We start from the raw sequence: 20,048 nt of genomic DNA on the forward strand, positions 1-20,048 counted from the left end.
GCTGCCCAGGGCCACCATGCTGCCTGCGTGTGTGTGTGTGTGCATGCGCACATGTGTGTGTGTATGTGTGTGTGTGAGCACGTGTGTGTGTGTTGGGGGGCTGCACGGTGGGAGCCTGTGCAGGGGGTGGCCTGTCCCTCTGCCCCCGGAGCCCCTTCCCGATGGCCCACTCCGGCCCTTTCACATCCCCCCTCTGGTGGCTGTGTGGGTGCCTCCCCCCTGCTGTGTGCAGGCTGGGTGGGGACTGTCCCAGAGCCCAGCAGGAGAGGCCCCCCCAGCTGCCCCAGCTCCCGGGGGGTCCGCCCCTAGACGTCCCCTCTGCACCCTTGGCCCGGCCCAGGGCCTGCGGGCAGACAGACATGGCCCTGGCTGCCTGTGAGATTGGGGTGGCATGGTTGGGGTGGGCTCGGGGGGGACCCTGGCAGCTTCAGCTTCTCCTTTGGGGTGGGTGGGCCCAGCAGGCCTAACACACAGGGCCGGTGATTTGAGGAAGGATCTGTCCTCTGAGAGCAGCCCTCCAGGGGAGTGGCTGGGTAGCTGGGCCCTGCCCCTTGCCCACACACCCCTGTGCCGGCCCTTCTGCCCCTTGGTGGCAGCGTGCAGGCCCTGGAACACTTCGAACCTGAGCCTGGGAGGCCTAGAGCAGCTCACCGGATGGTTCCTTGGGTGGATGTAACAGATGGAGGTTGCGATGAGCAGGACCGGGACCCGGCGGGCCGTGTTTGCAGCCAATGTGACAAAGACCGGGGACCCCACACACCTCTGACTTGGCTGGGAGGGCTCGTTGGCGAGGGCCCCCCGAGGGAGAAGCTGGAGCGAGGCCTGGGCAGAGGGCAGGACGAGTGCTCCCAGTGTGTGGACAGCTGGGACAAGGAGGACCCTGCCCAAGTTGGTGGGGGGTGTAGGCACTGCTGCCCTTGCCTGGGGACGGCACCTGTTGGGACAGAGGGTGCAGGGGTGGGCAGCATCCAGGGATGCTCCTCTGCCTTCCCGAAGGAGGACAGGTGAGTCATTCACGCCCTTCCTTGGTCCCCAGGTGACAAGCATGGCAGCCCCACGGCTCCCACCACCAGACCCCCAGTTTGTCCTCCGAGGCGCCCAGTCGGCGGTGCACGCACTGCATTTCTGCGAAGGAGCCCAGGGGCAGGGGCGCCCGCTGCTCCTCTCAGGGTAAGTACCCCTGGCCCAGGGTGAAGTCGGGGGGTAAGGGGCTCAGGCTGCCCATCACCCGGGCACTCTCCCTCGCAGAGCCCTCAACACGCTGTCCCTTCGGGCCTCCCCTGTGGAGGACGCAGGGACACAGTCTCCATTAGAGGCGCCAGGCAGCTGGCACTGTCAGTGGCAGCCTCCCCGCCTCTCCAGAGAAGAGGCTGCCCAGGGCCCTGCCACCCTCCCTGTAAGAGGAGCACGTGTCCCCTGGTTGTGTGTTCAGAGCTGTCCCCTGAGCTGGGAGCTGCTGGCTGCAGCACCTGACCCACTGGCTGCGTGGTGTCCAGCCCACTCCCCACCATGCCCGAGCCTGACTGGCACTTGTCTGAACAGGTCCCTGCGTGGGCTGGTGCACATCTGGAGCCTGCAGACACGGAGGGTGGTTGCCACCCTGGACGGCCATGGGGGCCAGTGTGTGACCTGGTTGCAGACACTGCCCCAGGGGCCCCAGCTCCTCAGGTGAGTCTTGGTGGCAGTGAGCCAGGTGTGGCCTTCGGGGGGTGTTCCATGAGCTTTCCAGGGGAGGCCCTCGTGGCCTCCCCCAGCTGCCAGGACGGCCCCAACAATGGCAGAACCGGGTGACTTGTCAAGGGCAGCGCAGCCCGGGTCTGTGGGCCTTCCGGGCGGGTGCCCATTGAGAAGAGCCCAATGGACGCTTAGGATGGCTCTGTCCGAGCCCACCCTGGCCTGCTGGGGCCCCCAGGGAGAGGGCTGGGGGCCAGTACTTGGAGGAGCCTCTGCTTCCCTCCTGCAGGTTGTGGGCCCGGGTGTCCTGATAGCCACTCTGCAGCGCAGTTTTCTCCCTGGCTATGGAGCCATCTTCCCACGAGGCAGGGAGGACTGGTCGCCAGGGTGGCACAGAGCTGAGCCTAAAGCTTCCTCAGGCTGATGGGGCCCCACTCCCTGCCCAGTGTGGCTGCCCCAGGGGGCACCGGGAGGCCGTGCAGGTGCCAGGGCCGTGGAACTCTGGGCTGCCAATGTGTGTGGGTGGGAGATGGCAGAGCGAGGGCTCTGGCCCCCTGGCAGAGGAGATTGCATGTGTTGACGCCATGGTGGGCCAGGACTAGGGAGTCTGGGGGCTGGGCAGCAGTGAGGGAGGGTCCTGTGAAGGTGATGGGCTGGGACCCCGGGTGGGAGGTGGGCCAGGAGGCAGCAAGAGGACGCTGGTGGGTGAGGGAGTAAGTCAGGGGGCTTCTCTCCTTCCCCTGGAGAGAGGGATGGTGAGGGCAGGGCACGGACAGGAGGGAGCGGGGGCCACCTGGCAGCCAGAGCGACTGCCGTCTGGGGCGGCCCTGACATCTGCCCCTGTTCAGGGGTCCCAGCTCTCCCACCCCCGCCAGAAATCTGCCAAGTCAAAGAGGGCTTTCCCAGGCGCCCTCTGCCCCAGAACTCCCAGGTGGTTCTGCTCTCCTGCTCCGGACTTGGAGCTTGGACACCCGGGCACTGTGGAGCCCAGTCCCCAGAAAACAAGGCCTCTTGGGCCCCCAGTGGCTTCAAAGCACTTTTGTGTGGGACTGAAGCCGCTCCCACTCCCTGCAGGTGGCTGAGGCCCCAGGAGTCCTGGAGGCCATACCCTGGGCGTGTGTGCTTGTCCATCCATCTCAGAGCCTTGCTCCTTCCCTGCCCAGTTGCCCAGACACACCCCTCACTGCAGGGGCCCTCACATGGCTTTGCTCTTTCCCTGATGATTAAAGTGGATGCTGTGTCTGAAGATCCCACAAAGCTGCTGGAAACTTCCTCCTGAGGTTTGAGCCGAGGTGTAAGCCCTTCTGGGCCCCATGCTCCTCTGCGCACCTTGGGCTGGCCTTGGGGAGCCTCAGGCCAGGAGTTCCACCCCTTGGAGAGCTGGCTGGTGCTGTGCGGGGTGGCAACTCCAGGGGCGTCCTGCGCATGTGCATGGCGGATGGCGCTGTGGGGGCCCCGCCTAGGTAGGTGCAGACCGCGCAGGTGCTTGGATGCTGCACTAGAGGCCGGGGCCCAGCTGTGTTTGGAAGTCAAGCCTCCAAAGTGGCCCTTGAGGGGGAAGGTGCCCTTTCATGTCAAGCGGCTGGAGGACAAAGCTGGGAGCCAGGGCTCTGCAGACACCCCAGCCACACCTGTACCCCTGAGGATGCACCTGTGCCTCAACAGCTGCCTGGGTGGGCTTGTTTCCTTTTTCCTTTATTGGGAAGCATGATGTACTTACAGGAAGGTGCACAAGATGAGTTTCAGACCATCTTGTCACAGGTGGACACCTGGGCAGCCACTGCCTGCCCCACGCCTGCCCAGCGGCCTGTCCTTATCCTCAGGAGGCAGCCCCTCCACCTCTTTCTTGCTTTATCGTCTGAATATGCATCTCCAAAAAGCATAGACTCGTTTTATGTTGTTGTTGTTTTTTAACCTAAATGGAGCAATATGGAGCAGCTTTCTTTGTGTCTGATTCTGTGTCTGTGAGACCCGCCAGGGTGTGCACGGCTGCAGTGTGTTGTGTGGGCCTTTCTGTCTTATTCCTCTGGACGTGTGTACCCAGATTCCTCACCTTTCTGTGTCGGTGGAGATCTGGGTTGTCCACTTGGAGCTGTTGTGGATGAGGCTTGAGAAGACTCCCACCGGACCTCCTGGTGCCAGGGGCCCCCGGATCCAGCGGTGGGGCTGCTTGGAGGCCACCAGTGTCCTTGATGGGGCTCCCACTGGCCAGCTGGGATGGTTAGGGCACAAAAATCAATGAGAACTGTGGATGATGACCCATCAGTAACACAGGAATGTGTGAATCCAGACTGATGGGAGGAGAGAAGAGGCGAGAGCCCACTGTCTGGTGGGTGTGCCTTGCGGACGTGGAAGATGACCGTCTGCAGGACTGGCGGGCAGTACCACTGTGGGTGGAGGCGCTGGGTCATCTGAGGCCAGGGTGGCAGATGTCACAGTGTCTTTCCCAGAAGTGCCCACGGTGGGGGGAGGGGCTTTGAGTGAACACATCTGGCAGGCGCCTCTGTCCAGGTGACCAGGGTGGGCAGTCGGCCTTGTGTGCAGTGTCATCCCCTTGCTTTCCTCCCCAAACGTGGAAGTGTCACCCTGGGGATGACACGCACACACACAAGGGACAGGGAAAGGTGCGGCCCGTCCAGTCCAAGGGCCTGGTGAGCACTGACCAGCCCAGCGTTTGTCCCGGGGCCCCGAGCTCGCCACTCCGTGACTGGCACTGACACACATAGGCTGTGCCAAGGTCCCTCACTGTGGGGAAAAGCGTGGAGGTGGCAGTGCAGCTGGGCGCGTGTACAGCGTTAGTAGTTAGGGGTCCAGGCAAAGGAGGCAGGGAGCCACTGTTCTGGGGGTTCCTTAGATACAGGCCAGCCCTCCCTCCCTGTGTGGCCGCCCTTGGCCGGGGCCGGCGCCTCCATGTGAGAGCACGGTTCCCACTGCTGCTTCTCTCCTGAGCTCCACTCAGACACGGTGTCGACAGGCCTCACATCCTCTCTCTCCTGCGTCGCTGCCGCTTCAGGCCGAGCGACTCCTGCTCCCCAGGGTCCAGGCACATCCTGCCAACACCAGTGGTTCTCCAGACAGAGCTGGGGTCTGGATCAGGATCGGGTGCCCTGGGTCCACCTGGGGGGCATCCATCCACGCGGCACTGAGGTCTCCCAATGGTGTGGGTAGATGCTGGGCCCCATGTGCCCTCCTGTCCCCTTCCACAGCTCCAGGACCGGCCCACTGTCCTGTCCCCTTTGTCCCCACTGGCCTATGCTGCTGCTTCTTCCCTTGTTTGTCTGGACCTCACCCCTTGGGAGGAGGACGGGAGGGCGGTTCTGTGGGGTGACCCTCACGTCGGCTCAGCCCCGGGGTTTCTTGGGGTTAGACTGGGGAGGTGGGCTTTCGGGAGGAAGCCCTTCTCGTCCCCTTGTTGGGGGTCTGGGACATCTGCGGGGCTCATCCACCTGGGGAGTGTGTCCACGGTGTCCCACCGGCAGGGACCATTCCCTCTGCTTCCCAGGCTCCTAGGAAGTGAGTCCCGAGGCCCAGCAAGGAGCATTTCTGGTGAGTGTCAGAGCCGTGCAGTGGACAGTGAGCCTCAGGGCTGCAGACACCCTGTCCCTCCGTCCTCAGTGTCCTCCCAGGGTCTCTGCCCCCACAGCTGTGCCTGGGTTGGTCTCACAGGGAGGGTTTCTCCTCCTCCTTTTATAGCATTCTACTTTCACTGGAACTCTTCTGTTTAATGGGAATTCTCCTCCCTGTGTATATATGTGTTCACTCATGGGTCTGGGCTCGTGGAGATTTCTTTTATTCTTGGGTTAGAATTTCATTCTACTGTTTTTTTTTTATTGCTGAGATTGTTCCAACTTTAGTGCTTATGTCCTTTGGACATGCCCTTTGTTTCATTTTTAAAAGTATTTCCTTATTTTCTGGCCCTACAGGGTGCTCAGAACTCATCTTGGCCCCCCACCCTGCCCCAGCTCTTGTTGTCTGGGGGAAAAGGGATAAGAAGCCAGACCGGGCACTGGGTGTGCTCATCACTCCTGGGGTGTCGTTGCCTCTGGGTCTTCTCAGGGGGCAACCTGGGCTCCCTGTGTGCACCTCTGCGTCTGTCCGTCTGTGTCTGTGTTTGTACAGACATGCTCTCATACCGACATCTCTGACTCAGGGCCAACACCTGCCGGGCTTCTTGGTGACCCGGCCCCCCGCCCCTACTCCTGTCCGTCTCTGTCCAGCCCTACTCCTGCTGGACATGTGAGGGGGTCTCAGGATTGCTAACCCACACCTGTGAGAACACCTACCAGCCAGAGTCCCGTGTCTCTGTCCAGTTCCTCTGTCTCTAACCAGACAGTGCCTAGAGGACACACTTCCTGAGTCCCTCAGGTCGGCTCTCATATGCTCTCCCCTGAGCACCGAGTGCTGGGCATTCACCTCTGTCTGCAGCTTGTCCTGGGCCCCTGACCTCCTGGTGGGTTTTTTCAGTTACACACAGAACAGTTCACTCTTTGCAGCGAGTTCTGTGGGCAGGACCCTGTTGTCCTCCGCCCCTGCAACCTTGCCTCCCCCAGAGGGTCACACGGGTAGAAGTGCAGCCCGCCTTTCAGACGGGCTTCCTCCCCGTAGCAAAGGGCATCTAATTCCTGTGGGTGGCTGTGTGTCCCTGCTGCTGCTCTGGTGCTCAGTGAGATCAGTTGCGGACGGATGCTCCACGGTGGGTTATCAGCCTCCTGCTGGAGGGCTGTGTCTGGTTTGGTGAGCAGAGCTGCCGTGCACATTCGCTTACAGGTTTTTGTGTGAACGTAGGTTTTAAATGCACTTGGGAACATTCGTGAGGGTGGAGTTGCCAGGTGGTCACAGTTAATTCACAAAGGGGTGGAGGGCGGGAGGGGTGGAGGGCCCACAGTTTGGCAGCACAGGGAGCAGCAGGGAGACCACGGGAGGCGGGCCATGGAGCCTGTGCCATGGGGCACCTGCGGCCTCGGTCTGCAGCCTCCCCAGGCCAGCCCGTGAGCGTGAGCTGGCATCAGGCGTCTGGACTGCAGACTCATGTGCGGCCCTTCCTCAGCTGAGGTGCCCCCAGGCCCTCCCCAGGAAGTGTCCCCTGCCGTCCTGTGGCCTCCGGCCGACCACAACACACTGACATTTGTCCTCACCTGGGAGGGTCACGGCCCGTCTCCTCTTATTTTGGCAGCCAGGGCCGCGACCTGAAGCTGTGTGTGTGGGACCTGGCAGAGGGCAGGAACGCCGTCGTGGACTCTGTGCTCCTGGAGAGCGTGGGCTTCTGCAGGGCCTCTGTGCTGGCTGGGGGCCTGCAGCGCTGGATGCTGGCTGTGCCGGGGAGAGGCGGCGATGAGGTGAGTGAGCCACTTCACCCTTAGCCCCTGGCTGCAGGAATGCTGTGCCCCGAGTGGCTCCTCAGGCCAGCCTTGGCCTGGTCACCTGAGGTGGCCGTGGTGCTGGGGGTCGAGAAAGGGGCCCAAAGTGGGCCAAGGTCTCTGGGAGGCCCTGGCACCCAGCCAGGAGCAGCACGGGATGGACAAGTTCAGGGCCCGAGGCTGTCAGGGTCCTTGGGAGCAGGCAGTCATTGAGGGAAGCCCCAGGCAGACCCCATGAGGTCGAGGTAGGCCTCAGAGTCAGGACAGCAGGGGAGGGCGGCCTTTTGGGATCAGAACTGGGCACTGGCGTGAGAGGTCTTGGGCAAGGCTGAGACGTAGGGCGTAAGGGCTGGCACCAGGGTGGCAATCGCAGTCACAGATGAGCAGGGCCCGTCAGAGGATAGAGTTCCTGGGGGCAGTGGGTGGGGTGGAGCCCCAAGGTCACTGTCAGATGGAGCTCAGGCTGAGCATCCAGCAGCGATCTGTGGCAGGGACTGGTCAGGCTGGAGAGTGGTGTTCACACCCCAGGGACAGAAGAGGCAGAATCCCCAGGGGAAGCAGAGCCCAGGACGGGGTGCTGGCGGGGAGCGCCGAGGACAGGGGGATGGGGGTGCTGGTTGGAGGCAGTGGGGGAAGGAGCCCCAAGTGCAGCGGGACGGCCTGGTGGGTGGGGGCCTAGGGGTGCCGAGAGTGGGCGTGGGTCCGGGGTACATGGTGCAGGGGGAGGGAGGCCCCTGCCCACCGCCCACGCCCCGTCCTCCCTGTGTCCCCTGCTGCCCTGAGGGCCTGTGCGGCGGGCGGGGCTGGGCAGGGAAGCAAGCCCTGCACCCGGGAAGTTTGGCCCCCACCCAAGAGGAGTCGTGAGTCTTAAAGCAGATTCAGCTCATAAATAATGAGGCAGGAACAGGCATCTATTTGTTCATGATGGCGTTTAAGTCACCAATTAGGAGCTACATGCAATTTTCTTGCCAGTTTGCCAAAAACCTGTTAAAAGTTTTATTAATGTGAAAAGAGAGGGCTCTGCTTTCTCCTGGTGGCAGCAGCCGGGTGTCGCCGAGCCTCCTCAGTGGTGGGGGCCGGACCACACTTCCACTGAGGTTGCCTTCCGCTGCCCCCGCCAGCCTGGCCCGAGACTGCTTGTCCCCTCTGCTTCTCTCCGGCTCCCCAGCTTCTGATACAACCCCCCACCCTCCCACCCACCCACTGCCTGGGAGCCACAGGTCTGGAAGCCTTGCACATTCTGGGAAAAGGGCTGTTTTCCATGTTCCCACCTGGAATCAGTGCCACTGGCCTGTGCCCAGACAGAGCCAGGCCCGGCCGTCTGGGTGGCCACGCTTGCCCGAACCAAACATTTTTCCTTCTGGAAACAAAACTTGCCCTTGAATGCCAGGTGGAAGCATCCCGGTGTGTGGGAGGCCCCGGCAGAGTGTGGAGCCCCTCCTGGGACCACAAGGACCAAGGGGCACTTGTTCTGGATGCCAACACTGCACCCCCTCTCATGGTGCCTAGCCCAGGCCTGGGCTTCCCTGGTGTCGCCCTCACTCTGGGCCACTCGCCTGTGCCCGATCCCCCCGCCCTCGCGCCTCTCCTCACTGCCACCAGAGGGGTCTCCTGAGCCCCCAGATCGGGGGTGGGGGCATCCCTCTCTGACCTGGGATCCCCCTCCCCCATCACCCAGCAGCTTGTCCTCCTTATGTAGTGACGTTTTAGGAAGCTGGTGTCGGAGCAGAAATAGGAAAGCAGGCATCCAGCCCCCAGCGCCATGCTCCTTGACCTTCCAGGACCCTGCCTTGGCTGGGACGGGCTTGAGAGCCTGAGGCCCAGCCAGTCCCCACCCCTGCCTCCCTCCCACTGACCTCGGAGGACAGAAGGGCTCTGAGGGCCCCCTCCTCTTTGGTTTGCTCGGTCACTTCTGGGCCACACTCCATGCCACCGCATCCTCCTGTACCTCCTTCATTTTGCTGGAGCTTCCCCTGAGCTTCGTGGGTGCTGCAGGAACTCCTTCTAGCAGCTTCTAATTCATGGCGGGATGACGCTCACATCACTTAGGTCCTTTTCCGTCTCTTTGGGGCAGTGAGGACAAGGTGTCTGGGGTAGATGCTGGCCCTGCAGGCAACGTGATACGGGCGGAGGGGGCTGTGTGTGCATGTGTGTGGGCGTGTGTGTATACACGTGTGCACGTGCATTAGTAAGAGCAGCAGCAGGGCTACGCCTGCTCTACACTGCATGGTTACACTTAGAGTACACCCTGGGGTTTCCTCCTGGGGGTTCTGTGCCCCGGGTGTCAGAAGTAGACCAGCAGGTGTAGGTTCTGTCCCCTTGATGCCCCAACACGTCTGGACCTCAGACTCCTCATCTGCAAACCTGGGGCTGCCCCGTGTCGATGAGGGGTGCCCTGCAGCTCTGCGTGGCGCACACTGTTGTTGGTGGAGCCTCCCCAGGAGGGTGGCCGCAGCCACCAGGTGGGGACATGTCACCCAGCTAGGCGCAGGAGGGGCTGTGTCAGCGTCAGGCGACACTGAGCACAGGCTGCACACAGTGGAGGAGCAGGCGCTGGGGTCCCAGGTGTGCAGGTCTGGGTGCCATGTGACAGTCCGGGAGGGCTCAGGGTCATCCATGTGTGGGGCCCGACCAGGAAGGAGCGCCAGGAGGAGGGCAGGAGGCCGAGTGAGCTGAGTCAGCACTGTGGGCCAGGCCACCTGCTTGGCCAGGAGGTCAACGCAGAGGAGGCCTGAGGTGGCTGCGGGGCAGTGGCACCGCTCGAGGGACCTGCTGGTCACTCATGAGTGACGTGTGCATTCCACACAGCCCAGCACCTTCCGATCCCAGGAGCCCGTGGGTCAATGCAGGAGGCATGGCCTGGGTTCCCAGAGGCGCAGACAGGCCCACAGTGGCCGGGCTGAGGCCTCAAGAGTCTCCTGTTTGTGCAGCACAGACTTGACTTGGCTCTGGCCCAACTCCGCTTGTTTTCTTACTGTCAGGTTCAGATTTTGGAGATGCCGTCCAAGACGTCAGTGTGCTCCCTGAAGCCCGAGGCACAGGCCAGGCTGGGCATGCCCATGTGCCTGCAGCTCTGGCAGGTAAGGCCCAGCGCCCGCCAGCCACGCCCACCGACCACACCTGCCAGCCACGCCCGCCAGGTGTGAATCATGCCCATTAGGGACTTGGTTCCTCATCACCTACGGGCACTGGCCCCTGGGAGGCGTGTGCACAGTGTCCTCCTCAGCCTTGGTGTCCCCAGCCCTCCAGCCCTCTGCTGCGAGGACGCCTGCAGACCCTTTGGGGATGCTGGGCTCGTCCTCGTCTTCTCAGGGCGGTGTGGGAGACAGCGACCCCCTTCTGGGGGAGCCACATGCTCCCATCTGGTCTGCTCACTGGTGCAGCCTGGCGTGGGGCCGGGAGGGGGTGCTGACTAACCCTGCAAGCCTGCACGGCCCCTGCGTCGCCGGGATTAATTTTTGTTACTTCTTTGCCGTGTTGAGGCTGGAGTGGGCTTAATGTGCTGGCTTTCCCTGCGGCCACACTTAGAATTTATGATCCGCGCCATTTCCTTCTTTCTTGGCTCTTCTCTCTGATTAGAGAGGGTCTGGAGGCATCTCCTGGGGCTGCGGCAGAAGCCGGGGGGCAGTGGAGTCACAGGCCTGAGTCCCTGCAGGATGGGTTCTGGCTCCTGGGATGAGCCCGAGGCCTGGGAGGGACCCTGCTGACCAGAGGGGCAGCTTCCCACCCCCAGCAGTCAGCACCAGCTCAAAATGGGTGTCTACTCCTGGGGGCAGCAGAGCGGATGTTCTGGTGCATTCACGTGGAAAGAGTCTCGGCAGCATCTTTACAGCTGCAGAAGCCACGGGGAGCAGGTCACTGACCAGGGCTGTCCCAGATCGCTGCCTACGGCCTGTTTTTCAGCTCCGAGGAGCTCACCTGTGCCTCCTCAGAGCCACCCCGGGCTGCCTGGGACCAGGGGGAGGCCGTTCCTGCCCCTGCTGTGACTCTCCATACGGGTTAGACGGCCAGGCTCGCATGGTTTGGAGGTGTCTATGTGCCCACAGGGTCCCTGGGCCCAGGGCTTGTCCCTCCAGGGCCCTGCCCTGTCTTGCAGTTGGTGTCCCTGCCATCTCTGAACTGAGAGAAACCCATGGGGGAGGGGCGTGAGGAAGTGGGGGCTCTGAGACTCATCTGGATGGCAAAGCTGCTGGTGCCGGCAGGCGTGGGGAGGGGTGGCGCCTAGAGGGGCAGCGGAGCCTGTGGAGGTGGCCTGGTGCTCACAGGCCCCGGGCGGGACGGGGCTGCATCCGCTCACCCTCCCTCCCTGGAGATGCTGTCATTGCCTAATCGTGTAAGAATTCCATCAGAAAAATGTGCAGAAATGGGATGTACAAACTTGTCAAGGTAATTGACGTGGTTGACAGAAGGACAAATCGAGTTGTGTTAGTTGATACAGATCCAGCGCAAAGCATCCTGTTAAGAAAAGTCTATGCTGATTTGAAATGTCCCTTTATTCCTCGCCAAGCCTGGAGGTCCATGTTATAGCTTATTGATCTGAGTGTGGCAGAGTGGCCCGATGTGGGATTCCTTTCTGAAACATTCAGAGATTTCTTGTTTTGCTCCTGAGAATGGATGGCCTGTGTTGTTAGGTTGATTGTCATGTAGGAGGTAAGAGGTCATCCACACCAACCATCAGAGCAGGTCCTCCAGTGCGCCCCCCTCCGCCCCCAGCCAAGGGCTCCCCGGGAACCTCGAGGTGCTGGGGGGCGCCTCAGGCTGGCACACCCAGGGGTGGGGGGGGACGCAGAGCAAGCAGAAGTCAGCCTGGCACCCAGCGCGTGGCCGCCAGAGGACTGAGGTCCCAGAGCACTGATCCGCCTGTAGGGTCTATCCTGGGGGGCTGCAGGGACCCTGCGTGCCAGGAGAGAAGGTGGAGGGGCCTCAGTGCAGGGGCAGAGCCTGGCACAGGGCCCTGTGGCTGGTCTGGCTCCTGCCCTGGCCGCGCCCTGTGTGCCTGCACAGGGGGCTAAGCGGTGTGCAGCCTCTGCTCCAGCCTAGGCACTCTGAGCTCCCAGACCATAGGCAGTGGGGGAGTCCTGGATGCAGGAGGAACATGCGGGGTGGGGGCTGGGGAGCAGGCTGGGCCAGGCAGTGCGGTGGGAAGCCGGTGGGAGGACACAGCAGTGCCCCAAGGGGCACGAACCCAAGGGGCTCCGGCAAGTTCCTCACAGCTGCTTTCTTGGACTCCTCCTTCCTGCTTTTGTTTTTGGGAGCACATGTTATCATCAGAAAAAAGGGCTTGTGGGAGGCATCCTCCAGATCCCAGAGCTGGTCTTCACGGGGCTCCCCTGGCTCCCCTCACTCTGTGGGGCCCTGAGACATACCCCTCACACCAAGCACGGCGAGCTCTGCTTCCTGGGGTTGAGGACATAGCGTCCACTCATGTTAGACACTCACGGTGTGCGACACCTGGGCGTGGAGCCCCTCTGGGTGGGCAGCGAGCTCCAGCAGGTGGGCCAGGAGGGCCTGCCCGGGTGCTGTTGGCCATGCCTAGGCACACGGCTCAGCACCAGCCTTGCCCGCCAGCAGCGGGGCCCCCATTGGAGCTGCAGGCGACCCTGGAGGCAGCCTTTCTGGCGGCCCCCAGGCCCTGTGTTCACCGCTGGCCATCCGGGGTTTGAGAGCCACCGGCTGAGCTCCTGGCCTCGGGAAATTCTCTGCTGGCAGGGGCCGCTTTGTCATTTCTGAGCACTGGGAGCTCAGTGGAGAGCAAAGGTGCCGGGTCCTGGCGGTGGTCCCGGGACTGGGCACCAAGCACGGGGTGGCCGCTCTCAGTCGGTGCCAGACCGACCCAGGGTCCCCATGCTCCCCTGCAGGCGGCTGCGCAGCCCTCTGACCCGCGCCCTCATCCATCACGCGGCTCGGCCGGCGAGGCGCTGACTCTGCAGCCTTGACGGTTGGGGGGCTTCCGCGGCGACGTTGACAAAGTACAGAAGGTTCATTTTTCATTGAGACGGAGCTCGAGATTTTCTTTGGCCGGCAGTTCTAGACAGGTGGCCAGCCCCGCCCAGGGGTGGCCGCACATCTCGGCCGGTGGGAAGGAGCGGGAGGACCAGCCAGTGTCCCAGACCCCGACCGCAGGCGCCCCACCCAGCCCGCACTGGCCCCAGTCTGGGTGTCGGCCCCCTGGGGGTGTGCAGACCCCCCAGGGCTCAGTGGGGAAGGCAGCCTATCTCAAGCCCCTTCTCTTCCAGAAGGCCCGGGACCCCCGAGCATCCCCCAGCTGACTGCAAGCTGTCCCCACAGGCTGACACCAGTCCCCGCCCTCTCCTCCTGGCCGGCTATGAGGACGGCTCGGTGGCCCTGTGGGACGTCTCCTCACGGAAAGTGTGCAGCCGCGTCGCCTGCCACACAGAGCCCGTCATGGGTCTGGACTTCGACTCCCAGGAGGCCAGGGGCGTCTCAGGCTCTGCAGAGAAGGCGCTGGCCGTCTGGAGCCTGGATGAGCAGCAGGCCCTGCAGGTCAGTGGGCCAGGCCCGAGGTGTCATTTATCCTGCTCTGCACCAACAGTCTGATGGGCTGGAACAATATTTAGGCATGAAGAGGACTTGTGGCAGGTCCCCAGTTAATTAATCATCGGACCCGGCGCGGGCAGGCCTGGCGGGCGGCAGGAGAGGGGCTGGCGCTCATGAGCCATTCACAGGGTTTGGGTTTCCCTCAGACCTTGGCTAATAGCGGTCACGTCTTGTCCATCTAGAGGAAAGGCATGTAGAATCCAGGACTGTGCAAGCCCGTTTGCAAAACTCAGAGGAATTTGGTCAGTAAGGAACTGATCAATCAAAAAGAAAAAAAAAAAGAAAGAAAAAAACCCAACCTCTACATGGAGAAATCCCTGAGTGAGGCCCCTGTGGCTGTCTGCAAGCTGCCGGGGGGCAGTGGGAGGGCTGTAATGGCTCAGTGGCTTCCCATCCCACGTGGCTGGGGCGCCCTTGGGGGCCACATCTGGGTGCCCAGTGCTCAGCCCTGTTGGGAGGGGGGGATGGAGTTGGCTGGGAGGGGAGCCTCCTGGCCAGGCCTCAGACGGGGTGAGGTCCTGGGGAGTGAGGTGCTGGGTGTGCCCTGTGCCTGTCAGCCCCCTGAGGGTGGCCTGAGTGCACACTGGCTTCTGCGTGGGGACGCCCCCATTAGCCAGGAAGCCTCAGAAGGCTGAGACCTGACCACGGCCCGCTCTGCGAGCCCAGGTCTGGTGGGGGAGTGGGGCCCCAGCCGGGAGCCGTGTATCCCACCTCCTGGAGCTCTGGAGGACAGGGCCTGTGGCTGCGCCCTCTACAGGGGCTACGTGGTCCAGGCTTCCCTGCAGACAGGAGACTGCAGGAAGAGGGCATCTCTCGGGCCCTCCCCAGATGGGAAGCCTTGCCCAGCAGCCTGGGGCCCCCAGAGCCAGGGAAGAGGCCCTGTGCACTTGGGTGGGTGGGAGAGGGCAGGCATGGGTGAAAATCGGGAGAGACTGCCATGCCCAGCAGGCATTGCCATGCCCTGGGTGCAGGACAGCGAGGGGCAGCGCTTTCAGGGGTGGGTGAGGAGTCCTGGGCAGGAGCTAGGGGCCAAGGGCTGACTCAGCAGGGAGACCTTCCATGCGGCAGCTGGAGGGACCGCTCTAGCTTCCTAAAAAGCACAGTCCATGGGAGGACCAAGCTAGAACCAGAGCGAGTGACCGTGGCTGCAGGGTCTGGGCAGGGTCCTGAGAGGGGAGAAGCCCTGTGGAGTCCCGGGGAGGGGGGAGGGGGAGGGAGGGAGGGGTCACGTGACACATGGGGACAAGGCAGGTATTCCAGCTTCCTTGGCATCGCCCCCTGCCCCCCACGCCCACCCCCCGCCACAGACCAGCCTGTGCCACGCTCACCTGACTTGCAGTAAAGCAGCTTCCTGTCCATCTTCCTGTCCTGTGTCCCAGCGAGTCCACAGAGGCCCTGCGGGATGGGGTCAAACAGGCCTCCCTATGGGGCTGGGGCCGGCTGTGGGGGTGGAGCTTCTCCAGCCTCCATCGCAGGGGAAGGGTCTCCAAGGCCTTGAAGTCCTGGATGTGGGTGGTGGGAGTGGAAGTCACCATGGTGCTCATCTTTAGAACTGGGGTGGAGTCACGTGGTGCTGGGTCTTCATGTTCTGAGCCGTCAAGGACACAGAGCCTGGCCAGGCAGGCATCGGGGTTCCCCCCACACCCTCCTCTGCTCCTGCCTGGTGGGAACCAGGCAGCGACCCCCACCCCCCATGAGGTCCAGTGCTCTGTCCTGCTGTGGCTTCAACTTCAGCCCAACTTTGCAAAGGCCTAGAGACCCAGGTGGCTCTCCTGAGGGCCCCACCAACTGCAGTGCCCCCAGGCCCTGCCCCCAGGACCCCAGGAAGAGGCTCCTCCTGCCGTCCTGGCGCAGGTCGGCCTGGTCTCCCCTGGCTTGTTGGAGAAACAGCTTCAGGAACTTCAGACTTAAATTTATGGGGCATGTTCCAGCACAGAGCTGGATGTTCACTGTGCAGATGAATTGGAAAGTCAGAGCATAGGGAGGCCAGGCCAGCCGGGAGGTTGGTGGAGGCCGTGCGCAGCCGGGGCCTCTCTCAGCGTGCATCCCAGGAGGCGCCACTCCTCCCTCCGACCGTGCCCACTGTGGCCTCGCCAGAGACGTCCATGTCCCCAGAGGCCCAGACACCTTCAGGTCCTGGAATGCAGGCCTCAAGGAGGAGGTGTCAGGGCCTCGAGGGCCTCAGCGTCGCGGTGTCCGCAGGCACCTCTCCCTGGGCCCTCGGTGCCTCAACTGGCCCTGAGGCGCTGGCCGTGGAGCCACATGGGCAAAGATGTGCCTTGCCTCGCGGCAGCAGCTCTAATGAGCCCAAATCAATCTCCCCAGGCGGGTGGGCGGGCGGGCGCTGCAGAGGCGCAGATGGGGCTCCCGCGTGGAGTGAGGGTAATGGGAACCAGATGGGGCCGTGCTGCGCGCGCATTCCTGGCACCTGAGGTCATGTGCTGCGAGAGCCACTGGTGGCCGGGATCCTTCCTGGAGGGTCCTGGTCCGAGACGGGCTTGGCCAGGGGCCGCGGCGGTAACTGGAGCCTTCGGCCACCCTCTCTAGGACGTTGGACTCTCACCCACCTGTAGGGACTGCTCACTCTGCTCCCCTCGAGCCTGGGGTCTAGGCCTTGGCTGGCGTCAGACACAGGTGGTGCACAGACCTGCCCCTCCCTCCCACACTTGGGGCAGGGTCCACGGCCTTGAAGCAGGGGCTGATTTACAGCTAGCGGTATTTCTAGGCCCTGAAGTAATAACTAGGCCCCCACCCCAGCCAACCCAGGCTGGAGTCAGACGACCACTCTCCCCCACCACGCCCACGGCTGGTCGGCCAGGCGTCCCCTCCTCCCCGCTGCGTGGCCGCTGCCTGCCTGCTCCCCAGCCCTGCCAGGAGCTTCCCTCTAAAGTGTCAGTAGCTGGTGCGAGGGAGACCATGGGGTCCTGAGCTGAGGAGCTATGGGCACCCCCCCACCCCCCCACACATACATCTTGGGACACCATGGCGGGGCTCCGGCCACCTTGACCACACTCGGGTGCTGGTGGGCCCTGATAGGACTGGTCCCTTCCAGTCCAGGTCCCCACTGAAAGGGCCTTGTGCCTTAATTCTGAGCTTCCAGGAGGGACTGCGAGGGTGGGGGCGCATCACTCCTGTCCCCTTTCCCTTGGGCCGTCCTGGGCATCTCAGCCCCTCCCAGGTGGCAACACTGGCATGGATGCGCTCCGCTCCGCGCCCGACTCACAGCCAGCCACGCAAGGACCACTGCTCAGGCTGCTCTGCAACTCCCCGGCCCCCACCTGGGCTCCCAGCTCCACCAGCAGACAGCAGATTTGGGCAGCCCTTTACTCCCTGGGAAATATCCCCATTGTTAACAAATCCACCCTGAAGCAGGGACCCGAGTAGGTTCTGGCGCACCCACTGCTCCGAGCCCAGGGTGGAGTTCCTGGGAGAGGAAGAGTCGGGGGCTGTGACGTTCATCTTGTCCTTGTCCATGAATCGTGGCTCAGGCTGATGCACTCCTGCTGCGGGCACAACGTGTGGGCTTTGCCTTCTCATGTGGGCATGGCTGCACCAGCTTCCGAGGAAGGAGGTAGTGGGGGTGAGGGCCGTGCTGGGCACCCACCCGGTGAGTGGGTTATGGCTGCTTGTGTGCAGCACAGTCAGGAAACACTGAGCCTGGATTCCTCTGGACGAGAGCGTTGGAGTGGCAGAGAGCACGGGACATGTGGGGACGCTGCTGGTTGCCATGGACGGAGAACGGGCCCGGGACATCACGGGCCTGGGCACTGGACAGAGGCCACAGGAAGGCAGGGCAGGCGTGCGTGGAGGGGCTGGATGGGTCGCTGCAGGGGCGCTACCCACATGCCGACTGCACTGACCTTTTTCAGTTGTTTGTGATTGCATCCCTGTTTTATCTGCAGGTCTGTCCCCTGTCCATTCCTGACCAGGCTTACGTTTGTTTTCTTTAAACATCTTTTCCCCATTTCCCGTCTACCTTTCTCTTCCTCCCCTGAGTCCTCCAGGCTCAATGTGCAGCTCTGACCGGGATTCATCACATTCACTTCTGGGCGCCCGATTTTTCTTTGTTCTCTGACTGCAGAGCTGATCAGAGTGTTTTTATGTTTCCAAATGTTTGATTCTTTCCCCAGTTATTTTTTATTTCTAGGCTTCTAACTTGATCCATTTGTGGTTGGAGAACTAGTTCTGAGTGATAGCAACTCCCTGAAATGCCAGTAGGTTCCCGTGGCCCCCGTGCTTGGAAAGAGGTATTTCTGCTGCACGCCACCCAGCTGCGCCTACCCCTCAGGCAGCCGTGTGGTTCATGTGGGCCACGTGGGTCGAAAGTCATGCCTGCCCCAGCCTCTGGGGGGCGCTCTTGCTGGGTCCATCTTGGTGACTTTCCTGGGTCCTGTGTGTTCTTGGTCTGCATTTTGAATCTTCCTGGGGGGTTGAACTCTTGTTATCTCTGGAAAGGATTTTTGCCTGAAAGCCCATTTCAGCAACGATTCACATAGCTCAGGCCAGGTGTCTTCCGGCTGCTGCTTCCTTCTGTAGCTTTTTTCCATCTTTCACCTTCAGCCTCCCTTCACACACAGGCGTCCCCCTCGTGGGCCAGCTGTGCACACGACCTCATTGCACGGGTTCTGTTTTGTCCTGTGCGCTCTGCCTGGACATCTTGTCGGGCCCTCTAGTGGGGCTCTGCTTTTTCATGCTTTGCGACAACCTCTGCCTTTTCTCTGGAGCACTTGGTTTTCTTCCTTCGTGTGCTTTGAAGACACGTGGTCTCCGGTGACCCCCATCTGCTGGGGACTCGTGGCGTCTGGTCCTTGCTCCTGGTCATGTCGTGGGGCTTCTCCTCGGCCGCTCCCGAGACGTTCTTTTTATCTGTGGTTTTCAGGGGTCTGGCCTCCCTGAGTGACATTGTCCCATGGCCCCCGAGACTCTGGTCAGTTTTCTCTCTTCTTCAGGTCAGATAATGTCCATTGATAATGTCCCCTAGTTTACAGACTTTTAAAAAATAATTTCCAATCTGCTGTTAAGCCTGTCCTACACATTTTTCACGTCAGTTATTAGCTTTTCAGTTCTACATTTTCTATTATTGTGCTTTTTTTTTAAACAAGACTCTATTTTTAGAGCAGTTTTAGGTTCATAGCAAAATTGAGAGGAAGGTACAGAGATTTCCCATATACCCCTAGCCGCCCCACTATCAACATCCCCCGCCAACAAGTGGAACATTTGTTAACAATCGATGGAACTACACTGACACCTCATCATCACCCAGAGCCCGTGGTTCACATCAGGGGTCACTTCTGGTGATGTACATCCTATGGGTTTGGACGAATGTATAATGACATGTGTCCAGATGTGCAGTGGTATCTGGTTGTTGTCATTTGCATTTCTCTGATGACATACGATATGGAGCATCTTTTCACATGCTTATTTGCCATCTGTGTATCTTCTGTGCTGAGGTGTCTGTTCAGGCTTTTTGCCCATTTTTAAATTGGGTTGCTCATTTTCTTAAGAGTTCTTGTGTATTTTGGGAAACAGCCCTTTATCAGATGCGTCTTTGCAGATACTTTCTCTTAGTATTTGGCTTGTCTTCTCATTCTTTCAACAGTGTCTTTACAGAGCGGAAGTTTCTAATTTTAGTGAAGTCAGATTATCAACTGTTTCCTTTATGGATTGTGCTCTGGTGTTGTATCTAAATACAAGGTCACCTAGGTTTTCTCCTGTCATCATCTAGGAGTTCTGTAGTTTTGCAATTTACATTTAGGTCTTTGGTCTATTTTGAGTTGATTTTTGTGAAGGTGGCAGGTCTGTGTCTGGATTCATTTCTTCTCATGTGGACGTCCAGTTGTTCCAGCACCGTTTGTTGAAAAGGCTACTTTGCTCCTGTGTCAAAGGTCACGTGCTTATGGGGGTCCATTTCTGGGCTCTTTGTTCTGTTCCACTGATCCATTTGTCTGTTCTTCCACCAACATCCATGGTCTTGATTCCTATAGCTTCACAGCAAGTTGTGAAGTCGGTCCTCCTGCTTTGCTCTTCACCTTCACAGAGTGTTGGCTATTCTGAGTTGGTTCTGAATTTCCATTTCTCTGCTAATAGATCCTGTCTGTTCACTCATCAAGACAATTTTTTGGTAATTATTTGCATTTTCTTTCATTTTTTGGAACATATTTAAATATTGCTTTAAAGTCTTTGTCTGATATGTTCTACACCTGTGCCATTCTGGGCTGGTTTCCATTAACTGCTTTTTTTCCTACTTCTTTGAGTGTCTAGTAATTTTTGTCTGTGCCAGACATTGTACTGATGGAGATGGAGACTGGATTCTGTTACTTTGCAGAGCAATCACTCTCATCCCTGCGGCTGTTCACCTGCACCATGGGCTTGGCTACCACTCTGTCAGGCAGTATGTGGGGCCCAGGGTCATCCCCAGGCTCCTGTAATGCGTGGGACTCACCTTCCAAACTGTACCTC

At 60.8% G+C, this 20,048-nt stretch overlaps 1 protein-coding gene across 6 annotated transcripts in view; it reads left to right on the forward strand.

Moving 5' to 3' along the window:
- GNB1L (G protein subunit beta 1 like) overlaps positions 1 to 20,048 on the forward strand; it is a 45,778-nt gene that overhangs the window by 22,759 nt on the left and 2,971 nt on the right. For 3 of the 6 annotated variants that reach the window (XM_059041202.2, XM_067015075.1, XM_067015073.1), the window contains 5 exons: positions 1,037 to 1,170; positions 1,543 to 1,668; positions 6,848 to 7,010; positions 10,013 to 10,111; positions 13,320 to 13,535. In XM_059041202.2, coding sequence (XP_058897185.1) covers positions 1,046 to 1,170; positions 1,543 to 1,668; positions 6,848 to 7,010; positions 10,013 to 10,111; positions 13,320 to 13,535 — 729 coding nt within the window. In that variant the 5' untranslated portion in view covers positions 1,037 to 1,045. The remainder of the gene's footprint in view (positions 1 to 1,036; positions 1,171 to 1,542; positions 1,669 to 6,847; positions 7,011 to 10,012; positions 10,112 to 13,319; positions 13,536 to 20,048) is intronic. The other 3 variants (XM_067015077.1, XM_067015074.1, XM_067015076.1) reach the window with 3 other exon arrangements.

The sequence above is a fragment of the Kogia breviceps genome, chromosome 15 (assembly GCF_026419965.1).
Source record: "Kogia breviceps isolate mKogBre1 chromosome 15, mKogBre1 haplotype 1, whole genome shotgun sequence".
NCBI lineage: Eukaryota > Metazoa > Chordata > Mammalia > Artiodactyla > Physeteridae > Kogia > Kogia breviceps.